Genomic DNA, 23,350 nt, shown 5'->3' with positions numbered 1-23,350 from the left:
CCATGGGCTGAGTAAGGCTTTCTAAAACAAGACATAACAAGTAAAAAGCATAATTTAAAACACCAAGAAGTTTGGTGAACAAAAAATTAAATTTTTTGATTAACAAAACATACCGTAAACACACTCGAAAGAAAAATGACAGGTAAGAGAATATGTTTGCAAAATAGATAGCAAGAAAGGATTAGTAGCCAGTATACATTTTTAAAAACTTGAAATCCAATAGAAAAACATGCAACAGACATGAACGGAAGAGTCACATAAAACTCAAATGGCCAATATTAACACAAGCAGCTCAATTTCTCTTGTAATCAGTAAAATTCAAATTAAAAGTTTACCCCTCTGTGATTGCCTAAAATTAAAAATTTTAACAATTTCAAGTGTGGGTGAGGACACAGATGAACATACTCTGCCATCCACTGCAGGCTGGAGCATCAATTGGTACAGACGACCTTTGGAGGGTACTTTGGTGACATCTATTAATTCCAAAAATGCACATACACTATGATATAGAGATTCCATTTCTCACACATTTACACATGAGAAATTTTCTCACATGTTTATGGGGAGGTATAATCAAGCATGTTCAGTGCAGCAGTATTAGTAATGACAAAATAATTTTAAGCAATGCAAGTGCCCATCAATAAGGGAGTGATTTAATAAATTGTGATATAATTAATCTAAGATAAACTATAGCATCTCCAGGAGTAAAAGGAGGCCAATATATCTGGAACTTAATGAACAAAGAGGAAAGTGGACAGTCAGGGCCACCACTTTTCCATGCAGGTTGTTCATTGAACATCTCTAGGGAGCACTAGTCATATAGACTGAAATATGAAAGGCATCCCATGGAGTTGTGCAGTGCACCATCTGCACAATAGTACATGGAGGACCTGCAGATGGGATGATGTTGGGGATTAAAGAGGAAACCAAATCACGCAAAGCTTCAGAGGCCACGGTAAAGAATCTGCGTTTTAGTCTAACAAAAATTCCTCTGGCAGCTATATGAAATGAATTAGAAGGGGATAAGAGATGAAGTAAAAGATTGATCAGGAATGTATTGCAATGATCTAACCAAGAGACGGTAGCAGCCTCAACCTGGAAGGTGGCAATGGAAATGGAAAGATGTGAGCAGATGTAAGCACATCATGCAGGTAGAATCTACACGATCTGCTGATACATTAGGCTAGAAAACGGAGAGGAAGTGTTGGAGAGAGTGCAATCAAGATTACGACCAGTTTTCTGTATGGAGTCCTGAATGGATGGTGGGTGCATTTACTAATCTGAGGAAGGCTGGGGGAGGAATAACTTTCAGCAGTAACATTTCTAACATGTTCGGATTGATAGGACTTAGAAGCAACCAAGGTGCCCTTTAGTAAGTGAATGGATAAATAAGCTGTGGTATATGATGGAATATTATATATTATGTATTATTCAGCCCTGAAAACAAATGAGCTATCAAGCCATGAAGACATGAAGGAACCTTAAATGCATATTACTAATGGAGAAAAGTCAATCTGAAAAGGCTGCAAGCTGTGGGACTCTAAGTCTGTGACCTGCTAGAAAAGGCAGAACTATGAAGACAGTAAAAATCTTGGTGGTTGTCAGGGGTTGGGGATGGGGGTGGGAGGGCTGAAGAGATGAAGCACAGAGGATATTTGCAACAGTAAAACTATTCTGTTTGATACTATAATGGTAGATACATGTCATTACACATTTCTCAAAAATCCACACAATATACACCAAGCATGAACCCTAATGTAACCACGGACTTCAGATGATAATCATCTGTCAGCACAGGTTCATCATCAATTGTAACAAATGTACAACTCCGGTGCAGGATGTTGATAGTGAGGGAGGCTGGGGAGAGGGGAAAAGGGGAGTATGTGGAAACTCTGTACTTTCTGCTCTGTTTTGCTGTGAACCTAAAACTTCTCTAAAAAAATCAAGTCTACTTTAAAAAATACCATGCAAGTATTTAAAAGAAGCAATAGGCAAAATATGTTAACATCAGAGTTTCATAAATTATTGAGTGAAAAAAGGAAGTATATTATGCATAGTTTATATATAATTTCATTTATGTGAAATAAATCAGGTACTGGATATACACACATTAATTGTGTGTTTACAGAAAAATAAAGTCTGCCTACATATTCAATAAACTGTTAACAGTGGTTCCTGAGAATGAAGAGAGGAGAAAGAACAATGGGATTTCATTTTTTTAATGTAGACTCTTCTATACTGTTTAAATGTCTTATAATGAACATGTACTACTTTAGTAATACTTACAAAAACAATTTCAAAAGGACACCTACTTTTTTAACCTTCCTTGTATTTTTTTTTCTTGGTGAGGAAGATTGGCCCTGAGATAACATCTGTTGCCAATCTTCCTCTTTTTTTTTCTCCCCAAAGCCCCAGCACATAGCTGTATATCTCAGTTGTAGGTGCCTCTAGTTCCTCCATGTGGGACACCACCCCAGCATGGCTTGATGAGTGCTGTGCAGGTCTGCACCCACGATCCAAACTGGCAAACCCCTGGCCACTGAAGCAGAGCATGCAAACTCAACCACACACCAGGCCAGCCCCCATCCTTGTATTCTTAAAATAAACTGTAATTCAATGTTTATGAAAATACAGTCCAAATAACACCTATGTCAGAAACACCTGGGTGTTTATTAAAAATATACTTCCTAGACCCTACCTCAGCTTTAATGAATCAGACCCTCTAGGGCGAGGTATAGGACTTTGCGTTCTTAACAACCACACCGGGTGATTCCCACCTCTACCATTCTGAATTGCAGTAAGTCCAAATGAATCATGTAGTTGTTTAAAAATCAGCAAATGCCAACGTTCCTGGACAAACACCTACCAGTTTCCTGTCAATCTAAAAATGAAAGACAACAGTTAGTACAGGCCTGGTCCAGAAGGAGAAAAAGTGAAACAACCAGCTTCGTGGCTCAAGACATGCGGTGAAGCAGCACACACTCTAAGAGGCACTGTCATGTCAGAACAGAGAAAGGCAAACTTCATACAGATTCCGTAACGAGAGAAAAACTGCCAGATGTTCAGAACTTTCTTCCCCCTCTCAGAATTCCCATCTGGTCAGTTATCCACAGAAGCAACAAGTGATATCTGGGGGACTGTTAACCTATATAATGTTTCTACTTCAGCTCATACTGAAATGAATGTTCTCATGCTTCACATGAAGCAAACCCCGAGAGTCAGCACTTTCTGAAGAGATGTGGATTAAATTATTGTCAAGTAAACTGACACTTATTTCCATTTTTACAGCCACTTAAAATGTATCTTGACTTGATTACACTCTACATTTTAATCAGAAATGCACCCACACACTTAATGAAGAATAAGTCATATTCTTCTTTCTTGCACTATTTGAATCATCTTTTTGAAAGCATTATTAAGGTAAGATGTGCCCAAGAACCTCACATTCCTGAGATAAGAAGACATTCTCAGAATCTCTGCATCTGACACCTCTCTACAATGCAGTGCAGAGCCACAGTACCAGCCACAAGGAGCAGAGTCAGCAGGAGTGACAGAAAGCTTTTCAGTACTTGGCCCCGTTACCAAAAGCCTACAGTTAGTGCAATTAGAACAGTTAGTTACCAAGGTACAGTGTGTTCAGCTAGGAGTAACTCTTGGAAGATAAGGTAAGTTCTTAAAGGACAAAATGATGTGTTTACTGCATTTCTGAGTAATCCTGTTTTTGAAACTTGGGTTTTGTTTTGTTTTTAGCCTTATCTGTAAGTGACCCGTCTTTCAGAAGCCATGAATTATCCTGGATGTCTTTTTCTTCCTTTCGCATTCGAAAAAGGACGCATATTCAATTGCAGTTCCGGCCTCTTTCTGCAGATGGCATCCTATTTTATGTGGCACAAAACTTAAAAGCACAATCAGGTAAAGTTGGTAGGATCTTTGTTTGCAGGAAAAAAAAAGTCTTAATGAATTCCTAATAGCCTATTAAGTAATGCACAACGGACTATTTTAATTTTAAGCTACCTAGCCAATAAAATATGTGAACACTTGAACTTTTATGCTGTATCGTCACTGCAAGTATGTTTATGAATTGACTCCCTAAATATGTTAATAAAATAGCAAGAGCTTTGTTAGAATTAAAGTTAACAAAATCCAAACATAGTGTATGCTCAACTTTAGAACAACCCCATCAAAAAAAGAAATTGAAGCCATGCATGATAGTCTGATGTCAAAAGGGACAAAATCTGAATATAAAAGATAAAGGAAAGGAAGGCATGGCTGATATATTTCTAGAAAATTCATTCACACTTCTAGCTCCAAAATATTTTAAATTGTTCTGTCATCTCAATAGTAAACCTAGGATCTGCATTCCAAAATAAGTTTATAAAAATCATTTTTAACTATTAAAGTTGCATAATTATCATAAAACAATATGCAATAAAATATCCAAGTAGTATGCTCCAATTTGAAAAATTGATCTTTGTGTTTTTATTACTTTATTCTTGATTTTCATTTTCATATCTGCCTCCAGAACTTTGACAAAGGCATTTGCATAGATACATTTCTACTTCAAAATATTTTTAAAATTTTACATTTAAGCTTTTCTTTTATCTTGTTTCTCAGAAAATGAAATTTTGGTATTGAGAAATAATTAAATCTGTTTATTTTGTTTCTCATAGTCAACAAAAATGGTGCCCTCATTTTCAAATCTAATCTAAGTAGTTTTTTTAAGGGTATCTTACTGTGCTGCTAAATGATGAGAAGATCAGATAATCAGACCAAAGTGTTTCCATCTCAATGCACTGGCGAAATACCTTCAAAATAATTTCAAGGAGAAAAGATGATAATTTCAAAGAAAAAAGATAACACGATTGACCTACAAAATATACCTTCGAAGATATTTGTTCCCCTGAGATTTCATATTTGGTTTTAAATTCATGATTAATTTAAATCTCCCTGTGAAAATGCCAAATGGGAAAATCACATGCAAACAGAAAATTTCTGTTTATAAATCAAGAGACATTAAAAGTCAGTTTCAGTTATTTTACTCCTAAAAAACCCGACGTTAACCTTTGTATGATAATGGCAGAAAATCAAGGGATATTCAGGCCATTCTGTCACTGGCCAAGAATGTTGTACCATAGTTTTATAATCAGTACAGTGGATATATATTTGTGTTTATGTATAGAGAATCAAAAGCTCATACACACCAACACACACAGAGGGGTAAGAGCACATGTTGTTACACCTGTTATTAAGTGGCATTGTATTTCAGGTGGTGACAGTCAAGATTTTCCTTTTTTTCTGCCATTAGATACTATTTACAAAGAGAGCTGAAAACAGATTTACTAGTTTCATGTAATGATTGGTGCTGTGTCTGACACTTACGTAAGGAAATCATGAAAACTTTAAAATAGTACAGACCTAAACTTCACATTCTCAGCCTTAGATTGACCTAAAGGTAATCATCAGATGAAAGGCATAAGCTTATTAGCAATCAGGTGGTGTAATCAAGTGATGAAGTAGGCTTCATCTATTCAAGGTTGCATAGAATGCAGGTGGCTGTCCTGTACTTTGTACCTTTCTGAGGAGCCACCTCTGACAGATTCCAGCTCATCCTCTAGTAAGAGGAGCTGTCAGTTAAAAACACCCACACACTTAATGCACAATGTCAAAAACCGCAAATTTAGATTTTCAGCAGCCAATTAGGTTTTCATATGTGGAAAACCAAATTCTCAATTAACAAGGTTTCTGTGTCTCCTTAGAGGTTAATAATTTGAATCATCTCAAATAGTGTAAACTTAAAATAACTTGAAAATTATCCTAGTTCACTTTAGATCTCTGACTTTGGAAAGAGATTTTAAAGAGAGAAGTCCTTGGCACCTGCTTATCTGTTTCTGCTATGTATTTAATACCTTAACATGAGTTTTTGGACACATAAAAAATACCAATATTATGTTAAGCATAAATTAATCACAGATAGCCTGAATTCATCTTGATATAGTTACAATCCTCCCAGACAAATGTGTATTTAAAAAGCCTAGTCATCCACAACATAAAGTTAAAGCAATTCAAACAATAAAAGACAAATAAAATTAGTTAATATTACCTTTGCTTTCCTTCTCTAGAGAAAAATATAAAACTTCCCTAATAGGCTGCACCTGTATCTCTTCCCAAATGTTAGGTCCTACAGGTCTCTTTGACCTGTGATGTGCACTGGGGAAGGCAGGGGATGGGTGTGGGCAAGGGCAGCACGGACGGAGGGCCCGGCCCAGGCACGGTAGTAGCCGAAGTGAATTCATTCATGATCTTTCAATCATTTACGAGCTGTTCCTGGTAAGGACTGTCCACTAGCGGTGGACTTTTAACATTTACTTTAATGTCAATCTGAACTCATGACCCGTGACTACAGCACCATATTCTAGTCAACTAAAAGGCCCGCATGACAAAAAGTTGCTAATTCAGCTACAAGAGCAATTTTAGCTTCCAAGGCCACAGAAGGAGAGAAACCCCCCCTTTTTTTTTTTTTTTTGCCAACTCTTCATAAGACAAGAACACAGCAGCAAAGCCATGTTACAATAAGCCTTCCTTGGCAGCAGCTACTCTCCTTGCTCTTTCTGCTGGTTGGCAACTTGACCAGCGATGTCGCAGATCCCAGCTTCAGCCTTCCGAATCAGTTTTTAGATTCTTTTTATTCCAGTGTAGCTCTTCACTGTAAGATTGTTTACTATAGGACACTCTACAACACAAGTAGCAAGAAAAACTCCTTCCATAATCCTGAGAAAGAGAATTGGTTTTAGCCACTGGCAGGCCACAAAGTATACTCAGAATGCTATAAATTTTTAAAACTTAATATCAATTATGTTTCATTGTTCTAGTTTCTTGTGGTATAAAAAATTTAAATGATTCAATTTGTATTCAATTTTTTCTTATATAACCTAAGTGTATAATGCTGCTTCTCTTTCCTTAGACTTAAAATGCTGTTGATGTTAGAAAATAAACTTGAGTTTTTTCCATTTGTTAGGAAGCTTTTGAAAAACAATTTACATATTATTATGTGAAAAAGATGTTTTATTTTTTGCTTTCAGCCGAAAACTAGTATTTGAAAAATACTCCAAATCATCCACCCCACCTTCATGTAAAGGTATTCTTAATTCACCAATTATTTATTGAGCATCTAATTATGTGCTCAGTGCTGTGCCAGGTGCTGGGGATAAACTATCAGCCAAATCACACACACACCCTGTTCTCATGAAGCTTCTGAGCTGGTGGATGAGTCAGCTACTAATCAGATAATGACAGATGTAATAACAGAGATTATATTGACTAGAAATTCTCTCTGACGAAAATGATTAAACCAGAGAATCATACTTTGCATGGGCTCGTACACTTTTCTCAGGTGGAAATGTTAGGAGGACGACCCTAGCTGCCAGGTCTCCCCACCGACCTGCACGGTCTGTGCGGACCAGCAGGGGGAGCAGAAAGGAAGGACGCTGTTTGCAGGAGGGAGGTGAGACAGCGCGGCATTGAGGAAGGGGGAAGAGAATAGGAGTATGTGCCAAGAAACTTCCCTGGGAAAGGAAAGGAAAGAATGTTTTACTGGTTGTGAAGTGCTAGGGGGAAGGGAAATGCTGTCTTGAGGAAGCTTTCTGCATGGTTTGTTGCGTAGACCACTTGGCTATGGTCTCGAAGGGCTCCCTTCTTTTCCCAGGCATGTGGAGTTGCATTTACTTTTCCTCTGGATGCCTCGCTGCAACTTCATACACATGCCAGGTCAGATTTGTTCACACATGCCTGTACAATTATAAAGTGAGATAAATATTGTGAAGGAGAGAAACATATTGCTATTAGTCACTAATAGGAAGAACCTAGCCCACTCTGGGGAATCAAGGAAGACTTCACTGAGGAAGAGGCGTTTGATCTGGGACCTGAAAGGTAGGTAGCAGTTACCTAGATGAGGTGGAGGAGCATCGCAAAAAGAAAACATGCACAAAGGTGATGAAAGCCTGACAAGGTCAGTGTTGCTGGAATAAAGAGGAGGAATGGGGCAATACACTCCAGGTCAAGCTGGAGAGGGGCCCAGAACCCACAGAGCCTGATGGCTATGTAAAAGATTGTAGGTTCTTATCCCAACAGTGAGTGCCATTAAAGGGTAGCATAATGATCAGACTTTCATTTGAAAAGATCACTTTCACTTCAGCGTAAATTAGAAAATTAATCAGAAAGGAAGGAGAGTCCGGAGCCTCTAGCAATAGATCAAGCCAGAGATGACAGTAAATTTAACTAAGGTGGCAGGAGCGAAGCAGACAGAATCGAGATGTTTACAATGAACAAGATGCTAATAAGTCATGTGATTATCGACTATCTTGTGATAAGTTATGTGTGTAGCAAAGAAAGGATGGTATCAAGGATCACACCTAAATTTTTGGTTTGAAAAACTGGATGAGTCACTCAACTCACTGAGTTTAGGTAGACTGGAAGAAGCCAGGCGTACGGGAGGAGGTTAACAAACGGAGACATGAGCTCCAGAGCTTGAGGTGCCTTTAAAACACCAGAGCAGAGATCTCAACTGGGGATTTGTACTTGTGTACTTGTAGACAGAACTGGATGCCAAGGTCAGGGCTGAAACTTGGGAGAGCATAAAATATAAGAAAGGGTTTTCATAGCACCACTATCAACTGCTCTTATTTCTTTTACCTGCCTCCCCAATTTATGCCAAAAACAGAATCAGTGGCTTGCAGTAAAACATCCAACTTACTCATTTTTACACTTTCACCCGTAACTAAAATCATCAAAGCAAAACCTCACTGTAACTTGGTACCACAGTACATTCATTCAGTGCGAAATATTTACAACTAGGGACTACTTATGTGGCCAAATCCTGAACAAAAGAATAGAGGATATGTGTATGAATGTATACCCGCATACTTCTACCTATAAATGGAAACGAAAGTCTCCAACATACTTGTGATCAAGATTTTGTTACTTTCTTTTCCAAAACCAAAACTTATTCAAGCAGCCAGAGAGGGCAAGAGTAGTTAATGGAGTAACATTTTACTGTTCCTAATTAAACTAGTTGTTTTCTTTCTTAACAGGTGATTTTTTATGTATCTCTTTAGTAAATGGTTCTGTTCAACTTCGCTACAACCTTGGTGACAGAACGATCATTCTAGAAACTCTCCAAAAAGTAAATATGAATGGAAGTACTTGGCATGTAATTAAAGCAGGAAGAGTTGGTGCAGAAGGCTACTTGGATCTGGATGGGAAAACTGTAACAGAAAAAGCCAAGGCTGAAATGAACTCCCTGGACACAAATACTGACTTCTATATAGGAGGAGTGTCATCCTTAAATCTTGTAAATCCCATGGCAATAGCAAATGAACCTGTAGGTTTTCAAGGTTGTATCCGAGAAGTAATTATAAATAATCAAGAACTACAGTTAACTGAATTAGGAGCAAAAGGTGGTTCAAATGTAGGTGACTGTGATGGGACAGCCTGTGGGTACAACGTGTGCAGAAATAGGGGTGAATGTGTAGTAAACGGCACGACTTTTTCTTGCCAATGTTCGCCACCTTGGGCTGGAAATACATGTGAACAGTCTGCGTACTGTTTGAATAATCTTTGTCTCCACCAGTCTCTGTGTGTACCCGACCAGTCTTCTTCTTACCGTTGTTTGTGTACTTTAGGTTGGGAGGGAAGGTATTGTGAAAACAAAATTTCATTTTCAACTGCAAAATTTATGGGTAATTCTTACATTAAATACATTGATCCGGATTACAGAATGAGAAACCATCACTTCACTACTGTATCCTTAAATTTTAGTACTACTGAAACAGAAGGCTTAATTGTATGGATAGGGAAGGCTCAAAATGAAGAAAATGATTTTCTGGCAATTGGTCTCCATAATCAGTCCTTAAAAATTGCAGTTAACTTAGGAGAAAGCATCTCTGTACCTGTGATTTATAGCAATGGCACATTCTGTTGTAATAAATGGCACCATGTAATTGTATCTCAAAATCAGACTCTTATTAAGGCCTACCTAGATGACAATCTAATTCTCTCCGAGGATATCGATCCACACAAAAAATTTGTTGCTCTAAACTATGATGGTATTAGTTATCTAGGTGGCTTTGAATATGGTCGAAAGGTAAATACTGTTACTGAAGAGATTTTCAAGAGAGATTTTGTTGGCAAAATTAAAGATGTATTTTTTCAGGATTCAAAAAAAATTGAGTTAATTAAGTCAGAAGGATACAATGTTTATAATGGAGATGAACAAAATTAGGTTACACGAACTACTACTGGCAATTATAATCTATAAAATATACATGTAAATGTAGTTATTTTGGCAGTTATTTCTTTGGCACATTGTTTACTGGAAATTGTTTACTATTACCTGAGATAGTCTAAATGCTATCATCTTTTATATAAGCTTACAAAATATAGCTAAAGAAAAGATTCTGGTCATTTTCCCTATATTCAATTTATCTGTAAATATGTTAATTCCTAAGTTTTCACTCCATTAGTTCATTTAGTGTTTATTCATTTGTGAATTGTTTTCAAATAAAATTTAGGTGGGAATGAATCAGCATTACATACAAAGAAAAATCAGAAAATAAAAATGCAACTTATTAACTGAAGGAAAAATAAAAATTATATAAGGAAATATAACCATAGTCTATAGTATGGCTCAGCTATGAATAGCTATATGATTACAATAATGTGAAATCTGAATATTGACTTAAACCAAAAATTTTTATATTGACTGTGGGAAGGTGGAAGGTGGGGGGAAGGAGAGTTGGTTGGTGAGAGTTAAATCCTTATCTTCCACAGCAAGTTATCAACTGATATCTCTGTAACAGAAAAAATAGCTATATGTGCCACTTACAAGTATGAAGGCAAATATCCTAAGAAATGTCTAAAAGAATTCAAAGTGGTTACTTCTGGAGAGCACAGCAGTGCAGACACTGTTGCATTCTGTTTATAAACCTTGTAAAATTACCATGTACTTATACAACTGATCAAACTTAAAAATGAAACTTCATTCATGTTTAACTTTTCAAGTCTACAGGCCTCAAAATTGGGCATAAAACAGGTTCTGAATAATGCTATTAAAAATTATTGTCCTGATAATATCTGTACCATTAAAAGTATAACTTGAGAAAGTGCACGTTGCCCAAACACCAGTTACCGACACAATTGTGAACAGCATTCTCACCCCCAGCACTGCAGACTGGGAGTCAGTTATCGCTGCTGTCAGCATTTTCAGAGTTTGATATTGATGACAACTTTGGCACCAAAAAAGCAACTGACAACACATAACTGACACAAAGCACTAATAGGTAGAATAGGACGATGTGGAGAAAGAAAATCTTGGTATAAGCAGCATGTAAAGCTTGAAGGGAAAAATACATAATTATTAAATGGAGAAAAATCTTTAGGAAGAAGACTGATGCATAGATAGCTTCTCAATGCTATTAAAAAGCAAAATTTGCCTGTGCAGGTTCCAGTCTATAAAAAGAAACTAAGTAAGCAATTTATCATTCGAAAAACTTTACTGATTTCTTCTTTCCCTTTTTGCCTTGTTATTTTGCCACTCCATTGCAATCAGAAAACTAGACATTCTTGGAAGGTGCTGGAACCAACGTTAAGAACTTTGGCACCATCCACTAAGACACAAATTGCCCCATACGAACATTAGAAAGTGCGTCAGCAAAATATAATATAATGTAGAATTGCAAAATGTCTATACATTGATTCAAAGGGGGTTTTTTGGGGGGTGAGGGGAGGTAGTGAGGCAGACTGTCCCTGAGCTAACATCTGTGGCAATCCTCCTCTATTTTCTTTTGTATGTGGGACACCGCCACAGCATGACGTGATGAGCAGTGTGTAGGTCTGTGCCCAGGATCTGAACACGTGAATCCCAGGCCACCACCTGGCCAGCCCCCCAAATCTAACTTTTAAAGATACACATTTTACGTATCAAGGAAAGAAAGCAGTTCAATGGAAGGTTACAAAAGCTTACGGAAACTTTGAACCACACCCCCATCACACTGGGCCACAGGTTCTCTCACAAGACAGTGGGCTTTTCCTCAAAGCAGCGCTTCCCAAAGTATAGTCCAAGGACACCCTAGGGCCCCTCGATCTTCTCAGGGGATCCACAGAGTACTTCCTTTCCCAAACGCGGTGAAGCCAAATTTTCTCCATATATTTCAAACAAAATGACATAACGCAAAACATTGCAGAAGCAGATAAGAGAATCTAGCTGTCTTAAGTTAGATGTTGGAGATACACGAAAATGAAAACAAATGACTCTTCTTACTAAACTGATTTAGTTTGGAAGTTATTCTTCATAAAAATGTTGTAGTAAGACAATGGGGTTATCGTTGAACAAATTAACAAATATTTTTAAAATTTGTAACAGTTTAATTTCTAATATGCTAAATAACGATAAAATCCACAAAAAGAAAAGCTCTTTAGCGTTCTCAATAATTCAGTGTGTAAACAGGTCCTGAAAACAACGTTTGACAACTGTTGCTTTAAAACGCTGCTGCTCCCAGCTGCAGTTCGCCCTGAGATGTGGCACTCGGCTACCACACTGCGAGCTCCACGAGGCTGGAGGCTGCCGGTGCCTCACCACTGAATTCCAAGAACCTAGCAAACGTCTGCAGAATAGGCACAAAAACTGAAAACCGCTACCGAGAGATTCTCTTCTAAGTCAACAGGATTTGGTGAAAACTTTTTTTTTTACCCTAAAATCCAAAATTTCATGTGGTGACTTATCCACATTTTTCATTTTTGCTATCCTACTGATGGTGTTGAAGATCTCTCGTGTGATACACTTTTCCACCACAAATAAAAATAACGGATCCTGGAAGACCTTTAAGATAATTTTACTATAAATGTTACAATGCTTCTAAAATGAAGCGTTGAATGTAAACAGGAGAACATTTTTTAAAGTAAGGTGAAATCCCTAAGCCAGGGGATGGCAGTAGTATTCACCTTCTTAAAGACTCCTTTTAAGAGTTAGTTCCTGCAAAAAACCATTAGTTTGGGAGGGAAAGTATTCTCTTTAACATAAGGAATGTTTTTAAAAGACAGCTTGGGCAGATATATATATATATATATATATATATATATATATGTCTGTGTGTGTATATGTACACACACACACACTCAATTATGTCATAGAAGCAGCAAAGGTATTTGGGGATCCTGGGAGGTATAGTGGATTCACGGCCTTTCCTTTACACATGTTGAGTTCTCCCCAATGACTCGGTTCTGCATCTGTAAGATGAAAAGCAGTGCACTCATGTTTTCAAGACCCTTCTCGCTATTATGTTTTTCAACTGACCCATTCATGTACCCTCTTGCTCTATACATGAATTACTGAAATTATTTATGAAACAGGAATCAAAGAATCAAGAGTGTTTGGCATCTTTTTAAAAGCAGCAACCAATTTTATTCGTGATTTGCTTTGGGAGACAAAAGTCAAGTGCTGAGTATGTCTACTGCCCTTTCTGTCACCAGTGAGTGGTCACTTGATCAGTTTTAGAGGGATCTGAAAAGATGGGAATAGCGCAACTGGTATATTCGAATGTGGAAATTAAATAAACTATTTGTTTTAATAAGATCTCATTCATTTGCAAGCTCTCATAACGCTTTTAAACTTGATTCATATTCTTCTTTAAAAATACAGCTACTATTAAAAACTAAGAACAGCTGATCATAAATTTACCACTTAAGTAGGTTTATATGTTAATCCAAACGCATATACACACGTTAACATGCACGCAGTTTAAGTTGTCATTCCATTCTCTTCCCTATTGTTGGTATTATTTTTCTTAACTTTTAAACGTATTTACTATGGCCTTAGATATTTTGTAACTCCAAACACTTAAGATTCATTAGTTCACTCACAACTAAGCTACAATTAGCAAGTCAAGAGCTGTGCTAAATAGAATAATGGCCCCAAAGTTGTCCACATTCCAATCCCTGGAACCTGGAAACATGTGAGATTTCACAGCAAAGGGGAATTAAGGTCACAGATAGAATTGAGGTTGACAATCAGTGGACCTTAAAATAGGAAGATTATCCTGGATTATCTAGGTGGACCCAATGTCATCACAAGGGTCCGTAAAAGTAGAGAGGGAGTCAGAAAGGAGGGTCAGAGACAGCACCATGAGAAAGACTCTGCCCCATGCTGGCTTTGAAGACGGAAAAGAAAGTGGGGGGCCTCTGGAGCTGGAAAAGGCAAGGAGATGCGTCGTCCCCTAGAGCTTCCAGAAGGAATGCAGCCTTCTGACACCCTAATCTCAACTCACTGAGATCCACATCAGACTTCCAATCTATACAAGTGTAAGATAAATTTGTGTGGTTTTAAGCCACTAAGGTTGTAATAATTTGTCACAGCAGCAACAGAAAACTAATAAAAGAGGACTGGAGAGCGAGGATTTGAAATGAGCTTGCAGACCTGCACAGGAACCCACAGGGGGCGGGCTGTGTCTTCCTGCTCACTCTGAGGAGTCGGGCTGCTCAGGAAGGGTTCAGACAGGCCGGCGGCACTGGGAGAGAAAGGGCTGTGGAAGGTACCCACAATGACCAGGCTTTGTCCTCTACCCGGTTCTCAGTCCTCAGACTGAGAGATCCCACAACTGCCATGCACAAGGACTGTGGAGAAAAGCAGAACTGAGCCAGTTCCAGCTCTGACAACAGCAGTCTAACCTTGGGCAAGTTTTTCAACTTTTCTAAGTACCAGTTACCTCAGCCCTAAGATAAGTCTCCGCCTTTCAGGCCGACCAAGGTTTCTATAAAGCGCTCTGCACAAGGTCTAACACACAGAGGGTCCCGGACTTTCTTACTGCCACAGGATTACAAGGAGTGAACTTCCTAGGCAGAGATACCGCCTACACTTTACTCAGCAGAGGAATGTATAAACTATCTTAAGATGGTTCTAAATTTCAAAAAGCATTGAACTGTTTTTAGAGCAAGTTTTCCTTAAAACAGGAGAAACTGAAAGATGAACTTCATATAACTGACTAGCTTGTGTAAAGCTGGTTGTAGGTGAGACTTAAAGACTGAGAATGCCTTTGGGTCTACTATTCACTGAAAACTTCTCTCATTTTCCCTTTCTGTCCTCACGAGTTAGAACCTCAAGCAGTCGATATGCCCAAAGCTGCTCCCCACAACATTATCAACGGGCGGGGTTAGGAGACCTGGTTCTAACATTCACTGGCCCTGTAATCCAGGAGCCAGTCATCACTAATAGCGATCTACATGGGATGTATCAAGATCCAAGGAGACGTGAAGGAAGAATTTTAAAGTAAGCATCACAACAATATGTATAAGAAACAGCTGCCTCAGAGGTCATCGAAAACTGACGTGGAGGCTTTCTTCCGCTTGTGAAGCCATTCCTCTTGTACCCTGCAAAAGAACTCCGGGGTCTGATCAACCCCCAACCAGAGACATCAGTGAAAGCAGACTCACAACACACACATCTGAAATCAAAGCTAATTTTTTGGATTTGAGGTGGGGTTGTTTTGGTAAAACATTGACAACAATTTCTTCATAATGGTGTAAGAGATGATTGACCTTAGGTTTTGTCCGTTTGCAGACTAACTTGTTTTCTAACAATCTGCAAATGAAAAGTAGACCAAAATTAAACAAACTTTATTTTAATACAAGTCCTCTGTTTCAGAACTTTCATGATGATAAATTTCAGAGGAGAAGAATGACAAAAAAAGGGTATAGAGTTGTTGCAAACTAGACAAAATGTGTGGTTTTGAATTTCTGCTCCTCTTCTCTCCAGTGAGAAAAGCAAGGCTGATTCAGTTTCAAAACCTATTTTTAACTCTAATTTTAGGAAAACAAACTTTACCTTAATTTCGTGAAGTCATTCATATTTTTCTTCATTAATATAGGTAAGTAAAAACACTGGTTTTTCTCTTTTTGGTCTCAAGTGTTAGTATCATTTGGTAGCTATTGCTTTAAATTACAGCAATCAAAACAGTATGTCCTTTAGAGTGTAAATAAACTTAAGTGTGGATTAACAATAGCCTCCATGTGATTTGTATTTCAAGCAAAACTAGAATATGAAATTGTAGAGTGACCCCCAAAACAAGTTAGGGTTAATTACACATTTTACAAAAAGATTCACGTTTCTCTTATATACAAAGTTCTGTGGTCTTACAATGATTAGTGTACCAAATTTTGACGGTGCACCACTTTTCAGAAACATACCTAGAAAGTGGGCTTTAACGGCAGTTTTTCAGCTGTAGTTCTAAATTCTAGCCTCTTCAGAACTACATGACTTATCTCCACAGCCTATAACCTAAGATAAAGAAATCGTTTTTCTCCCTCATCTAATGCTCGACATAGCTATGCCTACGTTCTTGGCTGAGTAAGAGAATAAAAATGTCTGAAGGTAATTAAAGCTTTAAAGAAGAAATTGTTTTACTACCGAATTTCAAATCACACACACAAAATAGGTGAGAAATTCTTTTATCATATTTAGAATCAAAATATCCCTTAAAATATTTACATTTTACAGTAAAAAGGATAGCAAAACACAAGATCATGTACAAGCTGAAGTATTCAAGTTTCTGAAGAGCCAAAAAGGAAAAGGAAAATAATGCCTACCACAAAGCTGTAGTATATGGTAATAAATGCCTTCAATGAGTGGAAATTAAAGCAATAAATGTACTCCTTGGGCTTTTGATTCTTGGTCAAAAATTGCTCAACTAAATGATTAATATAATCTGATTATGAAGTTGCTTGGCTTTTTGTTGCTCCTCTACAGTTTCTGTAAAAACAGTGCAATTTAAAACAAACTTACAGAGCACACGTTACTCTCAAATTAGTCAGTATATAAAGGACATTCACTAGAGGGAGTAAATATATTCCATAGTTAACCATATTTACCAATTAAGAAATAAAACTAAAATTTCTAAGCCTTTATTGCATATTAATAAAACAAATCTTTGAATATACAGCAATGTAAAACTTTTAAAAATATTAAATTCCTATAACTAGGGACAGTGGTGTGAAGAAGGGATGATGAGCACTGGCACAGAGCGCTCTGCACCAACACACAGAATTTATTGTTCTGCAAACCACCAAGATTAAAAATTTAAAAGATGGCACAATCCTAGCAGGCAATCGTAAAGTCTGTAAGATACAACATTTAACAGTTGTTTAAATGCAATCTTGAAGCAGCCTGCAAACTTTACCTTTTGCTTTTCGCTCTGTCGGTGTGGTCCCTATCTTTGTGGTGCCTATCTCTGTCCTTTTCTCCGTCTCTATGTTTACTTTTCTCTCGCTCTTTGTCCTTCTCGTGGTCCTCACTTTTAGGTTTATCTGGTTTCTTGTCTACACTCCTGCCATCTCGGCTTGCTTTCCCGTCTACGCCTCGATCACCGTGTGATGGCCGAGCCTTCTCTTTATCTTTATGCCCTTCCTCCCTGCTTTTTCTGTCTCTGTCCTTGTCTTGGGTTCTGTCTCTGCGTCTATGCCTTTCAGATTCTGGCTCCCATTCCTTTTCATGTCGCTCTCTTTTCAAGTGGTGTGAATCACTATAAAATCTCTGGCGATCCCCTTTACCCCTGTTAAACGGCCTATCCAGTTGCTGTTGGTCTTGCCTACCCCAAGGGTCACTATGGCGCCTTTCTGGTCTCCGAATGTCTTTAACCTGGTAAAAATTTTGTGGGCCTATATACCGTGATGCTTGTGAAAGGGGACCCATCATACGCTGCGGCTGGCCTGCCAGATGAACAACAGGTGGCCAGGGAACCATGGGATTCTGAGGAAAGCCAAAGCCTGGAGGGGGGAGTAACGGAGGTGGCAGATGTGGTGGGAATCCAAACATGCCTTGTGGGGGGAGATGAGGGGGTCCTGGGAATGGAAATCCAGGGGGTCCAGACTTGAGATGCTGAAGGTTGGGCTGCTGTGGCCTCATGGGGGAAAAGTTTGCACTTGTTCTGGGGCTGGTGCTTCTGGAAGCAAAGTTGATGCTTTTAGAAGGAAATTCTGATTGACATGTGTTTCCAAGTTCAAAATGAGATGTTGCCGCTGCCGATCCTCTTCGAAATGGGTGTACAGTTTCAATATTTTGCATTAAAACCTCCTCCTGTAAGGGTTTTGCTTGTTCTGTTTGAGAAGTATGTAGGTTTTCTACTGATGGTGAGTTTTGTGCAACTCCTGAATTATCACTCTGCTGAACACATGAGTTTTTCTCCACAGAAGACAACTTTTCCTCTACATTGACTTGCTCTGTTACATGCTCCTTTTGTAAAAGACCAGGCAGGGTATGTTTTTCTCCATTCCGGCAACTATCTCCATCTTTGCTTTCTGAAGCCGTGATCTGCTGACTTCGTCCTGCTGCTTGCCTAGGATCCCTTTTCAGGTTGATAAACTGCGGGGACCTTGTCGTAGCAACAAGGTTTTCACTGCAACTCACATTACCATCTGTGTTTCCTTTTCCTACATTAGACCTGCACGGAGAACTAGTATTTGAAGTCCGATTATCTTGCGAATTACTCTCTTGATCTTGTAGCAGCTGTCTTTTTAAGGTTCTCTCTTTACTCTCCACAGTTTCCTCTTGTTTTGACTGAATTGATAAGTTTGTTAAGAACGCTTCTGTAGAAACATCTGGTGGTTTACCTCTGAGACTAAGATTTGTCAATGGCCCAGGAGAAAGGGAAGAGGACCCCATTACTGATGTTTCTTCTCCTGCCACCACTGAATTACCTATAGATTCTGAATGATCATCTACGTTAACCTTCACTTCCTTGGCTTCACTGTCAGCGACTTCCACTGTATCTGTTTTCTCTGCTTTGGAGTTGGCTTGCTCACTTATAAACGGAATTTCTTTAAGAGTGTTTTGTTCTGTCACTGACTGAGCCTGTTCATATACCTGACCAGTAGTGCCCAAAAGGCTCTGCAGTATATCGTCCACTGGAAGAGGTTTGTTTGCTAATTCCAGAGTAGAAGGTTGATTTTCCCAGCCAATCAATACCCCAGGAAGGAACCTCAAAGGTTTTGGCGGCTCCTGTCTGGTTACCTCCACTAAAGGTTCGATTACTGCAGGAAGGTCTTCCTGAAGAGACTGCTGGGGCTTATTTCTCTGCTTGTGCAACACAGCTGTGAAAGAATTAAAGAAGTCATTTTCTTCCTCTGGGGCATCCTCCGTGGAAACTTCTATTTTGCTTTTCTTATCAGGTGGCAATGCTATCGGCACGCTTTCAGGAGTCTCGGCGGTGTGGCTGGCACTAGCACTGTGCTGCCGCTTCAGTTTCTGACGAATAATTAAGCCCAACAACAGATTAGGTCTATGCAGCTCAAGCCCTGTATAAAATCAGAGACATCAATTAACAGTCACTTTCAATCATTAGAATACAGGGTGAAATTTTGCACCTAGCTTCTTATAGCCTAGTAACTGGGTGCCCGTCCCTGTCAAGTCAGCCCTAGAAGGCTGGGTCCTGAGAAAGCCAGCAGGGTCCTTTTCTCACTCTGCTCCCACCTCCCACTTCATTTTATTCATACGCTCGTATTAAAATGTATACCTACCAGGTCCATCAAAAGGCACAAGAGGGTGTGGAATTTTATCTGCAGCACCCAAAGGAATAAGGTACATATCTTTAACCTGCTTCATGTTGTTAGCAGCTACTCCATAGCGCTTTCTGCTGCTGAAGTATGCAAACAGCAAAGTATAAGAGATCTGATCTTCTTCAGTTACGGGTGTGAAGCGAACCACACAAATTTCCTATTCAAGAAAATAACAAACGGTTATTTAAAATAATAACCCAAACAACAGCTTGGTTTTAAACATCATTTCTCAATTAGTAATAATCTATTGAATTTTACAATGATGACTAATAAGTAACTGGTTTACCAACTTAAATGCAGATAAGAATACTCAAAAGGAAACAACTCTTAGGGAAAGATCTTTGCTGATCCATTGATGGATTTGTTTTATCTGAAGGTGTCCCCTAAGAAATTGAGTCCCAAGGTAATTATATTTGCTCAAGGTGACACATTTGTCGGTGGCAGAGAAGATATTTAAACCCATGTCTTTTGATATCTCTATTATATCTTCACACCCAACATTATAACCTCCACAAAGGGCTGCCTGTGTTTTCGGCACACTGCAAATTAACGGCACCCACTCACAGCACCTTACCATGTACACAGTGACACAGACACACAAATCCACTGGGTTTGAATTTAGATATAAAGGGGGATGGGTGAAACGACCTCAAATACATAAAGGCCGTCAATTTTGTAAAATCATATGACTGACTGAGGAACTTATTTGCTTGCCACTGGGCTCTTGGCTTTGTTTCAAATAGAAAAGACAGTATCGATTTGGTATTAACATAGTAGTGCAAAGAAAATGGATGCTTTTTCGTGAAGGTATACAGTCAAAATAGGGAGAGCCAGATCTGTCGCAAAGCCTAAAGTGACGCAAGATCCTAGAGAAAACATGTGCGTGAAGGAGCTGAACTACGGCTCTAGCTTTTATAAAAGGTCTGTCATGTAAACTGCCCTCTTTCAGAGGTAACAACTATTCGTGCACTTCAGTCAGCTCCAGACGGAGGTACATTATACGGTGTCAGGCAGTAATATATGGGTAGATCAAGAGTGATTCCCAAAACGTCCAAGAATACTAACTACTTGCCCGTGACTTTTGCTGTCATCAGAAAGTGACAGCAAAGAAATGCAGTAACTCTTTGAACAGAGCTTCAAAGTCTATTTGTATCCTAACACTGTATCAACTTAAATTCTAAAATCTATATTGGAAAAGAATATTCTTTTCAGCTTAAGATCGATCATCCATTTTGGATTATCTGAGACTCCTAACCGTATCTTAAGAAAGAGATAAAAAATTAATGTTCCCTCAAGATTTATTTTTTGAATGTCTATAAACATGCTAGGTACTATCATCTTCAGAGGGAAGACGATTTCTTCTAATGATTAACTTTTCCTGTGGAGTACTGTTCTATGAGTTAAAAAATGATAGAAAATACAGAGAGAGAAAGAAAAAGAGAAATATTATTGTGATGGAGGCTACTAACTACCTCCCAGTATCTCCTCTCCTCCTCTCTTCCTCCTACAAAGATAAGTCCTTCCCTTCTAGCTGGGCGCACAGCCGTTCCCAGCCCCATGAGGAGCTGTGTAAGCAAGGCTGGGTGACTAAATGCTTGCCAACAGAAGTGAAACAACAACTGCAATTCTAGGCCTAGCTGTTAAAAGCACAGGATGAGCATTCTTCATTTTTATCCACTTGGTGCTGATAAGTCAGCTTGCACCATGTTTGACTGATAAGGGCAACAGTCTTGGAAATTGCAAAATACAAGATCTTCAGAAGGAGCCTGGTCCCTGAAGGGTCTTGTAGAACCAGAGCCACCTGGCCACCCTGAACGACCATAACAGAAAAACAAACTTCTGTTTTCTTTGAGCCACTGTATTCTAGGGTCTTTCTGCTGCAGCAGTTGAACCTACGCCCTAACTAAACTAAATGTCTATAATCCAAATAGGCAAACTTCAAGGATGTATCTCAAAACTTATTCTAAAACATTTCTTCCAAAACTCTGACAGAAGTCACTGAGAGAGCATATCAGAAGGAAAAAAACCCACAGAAGGAAAGCTGGCTGTCCTGAGCCTTAGCAAATAGCTGTAGCTCAGTCCTGTCGGCATCTTAAGTAGATGAGAATGTGCATCGGCTCCCTCTCCGGGGCACCTTGCATAACGACTCTCAGCGGTTTACTTCTCAAACATGTCCTCATGCGTCCTTACCTTGGTTCCTGAAGCTTTAATTTTTTCCACATAATCCCAAACTGTCTGAGGTGATATCCTGCCTCCTACTTGAATACTATCTGGTAGATCCTGCGGTAAAAAATGAAGGTGGTCAATGTATACAGAATATCTTTATTACAATATTCATACTTCCTACAAATTCAGCTCTAAGACTAATTTGAAATGGCAATAAAAACCAAGTACACAAAAAGACTATGAAATGCGTCAGGGAACAGATCAAAGTACAGGGACAGCAATTAGGCTTTTCCTCCAGCGTCATCTCCAAATGACTGAGGTGGGTGCCCAAAACAGTTAAGAAAGACTCTGAGGTCATGTCAGTTCTCAGCAGAAAAGACAGGCACAGAGAAGGAAGGGTGCTAAGCACCCCACACTCACAATCCAGGAAGAGCACAACAGTCTTCAGAACATGAGGGAGCCTGGAGAGCATGCCCCAGTCCTGCTTTTCAGGGTGCTAGTAGGCAGGGGTAGGCCTCAATCACTAACAGCTGGATTTCAGATGTTACTGAGTGGAATTACAGAGTAAATTTTTTCAGAGAACAGAATAACATTGTAATAATGCCAGCTTCTTTTTTTTAAAAAGGCACAATCTTTCTGAAAACAGAAGACTATACATAAAATCAAGAACTGTGCAATTAAGAATATTTAAAACTTTAATCAGTATCTATTTTTTCCATGAAAACAGAAAAATCATAAAAAGTATAATTAATTGATATTAAATTCAATTAAGTTTATTTAAATTATTAATTGCTTTAAGTATTTTATTTCAAATTTTAGTCCAAATCAAACTAAAAATAAGAGAAAGAAGTGGTGTTCTGGAAAGCAACCATATAGACACTGGTTCAGAAAAGAGAACAGTTTTGTTTAAAAATCAAAAGGTTCCCATAGTTCAGGACTTAATTCTCCATTTAAAAGAAGAACTGCCTTCACCATGGACTAACCAAAGTCTAAATTTCTAAACAGATTTGTTCAAAAACAAGGACACCATGGGTCCATTTAATTTTTCTCTTATAAAATAGGCATTTCTGAAGTATTATTTGCCAACCAAACTATACGTAAAAGTAATAATTAGTTGTTTATTAATCAAAAGCACAACTGCTAAACAAACTGATCAACATTAGATAAGCAACATTACATTGCGTTAAACTAATTTCAGTCTAATACAAAGAAAAGTAAAGTTTAGGGTAGTCTTAAAAGGAACAGGCATATATTTAATTTAGGGTTTTGAAATACTGAAAAGAATTTTTTAAAAAACTTCTGCCTTTATGGTCAGCAGACTGAGAATGAAGGAAAAGGCTAATGTTAGACATAAACATAATTTACAGCAAATATAATTTCAACAAAAATACAGTACACGTGCACTGATTTATTTTTCTTCTGCATAAACACAGAAAAATGCAAACTTTCTTCGAAACAGTTAAAAAATGTCATACTTTCTCATTTGTCATAATATGGTAATATTACAGCTGCTTATTTTCCATCAATATTGCATAACAGTCCCTTCCTATTCCCTCAGGTATAAAACCAACCAAGGGCACCACTGCAGCAG

The 23,350-nt window shown here is 38.4% G+C and overlaps 3 protein-coding genes across 15 annotated transcripts in view; 2 read left to right on the top strand and 1 right to left on the bottom strand.

Moving 5' to 3' along the window:
• LOC111769165 (protein eyes shut homolog) overlaps positions 1-4,057 on the top strand; it is a 1,017,614-nt gene extending 1,013,557 nt beyond the window's left edge. The window contains exon 31 of the mRNA XM_070244139.1: positions 3,751-4,057. Coding sequence (XP_070100240.1) covers positions 3,751-3,968 — 218 coding nt within the window. The 3' untranslated portion in view covers positions 3,969-4,057. The remainder of the gene's footprint in view (positions 1-3,750) is intronic.
• A 2,472-nt stretch (positions 4,058-6,529) lies between these two features.
• On the top strand, positions 6,530-11,745 carry LOC106782289 (protein eyes shut homolog). The gene has a single exon (XM_070244799.1). The coding sequence runs from the start codon at positions 9,185-9,187 to the stop codon at positions 10,274-10,276; it is 1,092 nt and encodes a 363-aa protein (XP_070100900.1). The 5' UTR covers positions 6,530-9,184; the 3' UTR covers positions 10,277-11,745.
• Positions 11,746-16,475: 4,730 nt separating this feature from the next.
• The window catches only part of PHF3 (PHD finger protein 3), a 78,309-nt gene continuing 71,434 nt past the window's right edge, over positions 16,476-23,350 (bottom strand). For all 13 annotated transcript variants that reach the window (XM_023625128.2, XM_070244794.1, XM_023625133.2 and 10 more), the window contains 3 exons: positions 21,784-21,873; positions 19,555-19,750; positions 16,476-19,332 (listed from right to left, as the gene is read on the bottom strand). In XM_023625128.2, the coding sequence (XP_023480896.1) occupies positions 17,216-19,332; positions 19,555-19,750; positions 21,784-21,873 (2,403 nt within the window). In that variant the 3' untranslated portion in view covers positions 16,476-17,215. The remainder of the gene's footprint in view (positions 19,333-19,554; positions 19,751-21,783; positions 21,874-23,350) is intronic.

This window comes from Equus caballus, chromosome 20 (assembly GCF_041296265.1).
Source record: "Equus caballus isolate H_3958 breed thoroughbred chromosome 20, TB-T2T, whole genome shotgun sequence".
NCBI lineage: Eukaryota > Metazoa > Chordata > Mammalia > Perissodactyla > Equidae > Equus > Equus caballus.
Note: the sequence above shows the minus strand (reverse complement) of the source record. Positions and strands in the feature narration are given on the sequence as shown.

What these genes read in the sequence shown, in the direction of transcription:
- LOC106782289 (XM_070244799.1), top strand. Translation starts at nt 9,185, where the DNA reads ATGAATGGAAGTACTTGGCATGTAATTAAAGCAGGAAGAGTTGGTGCA.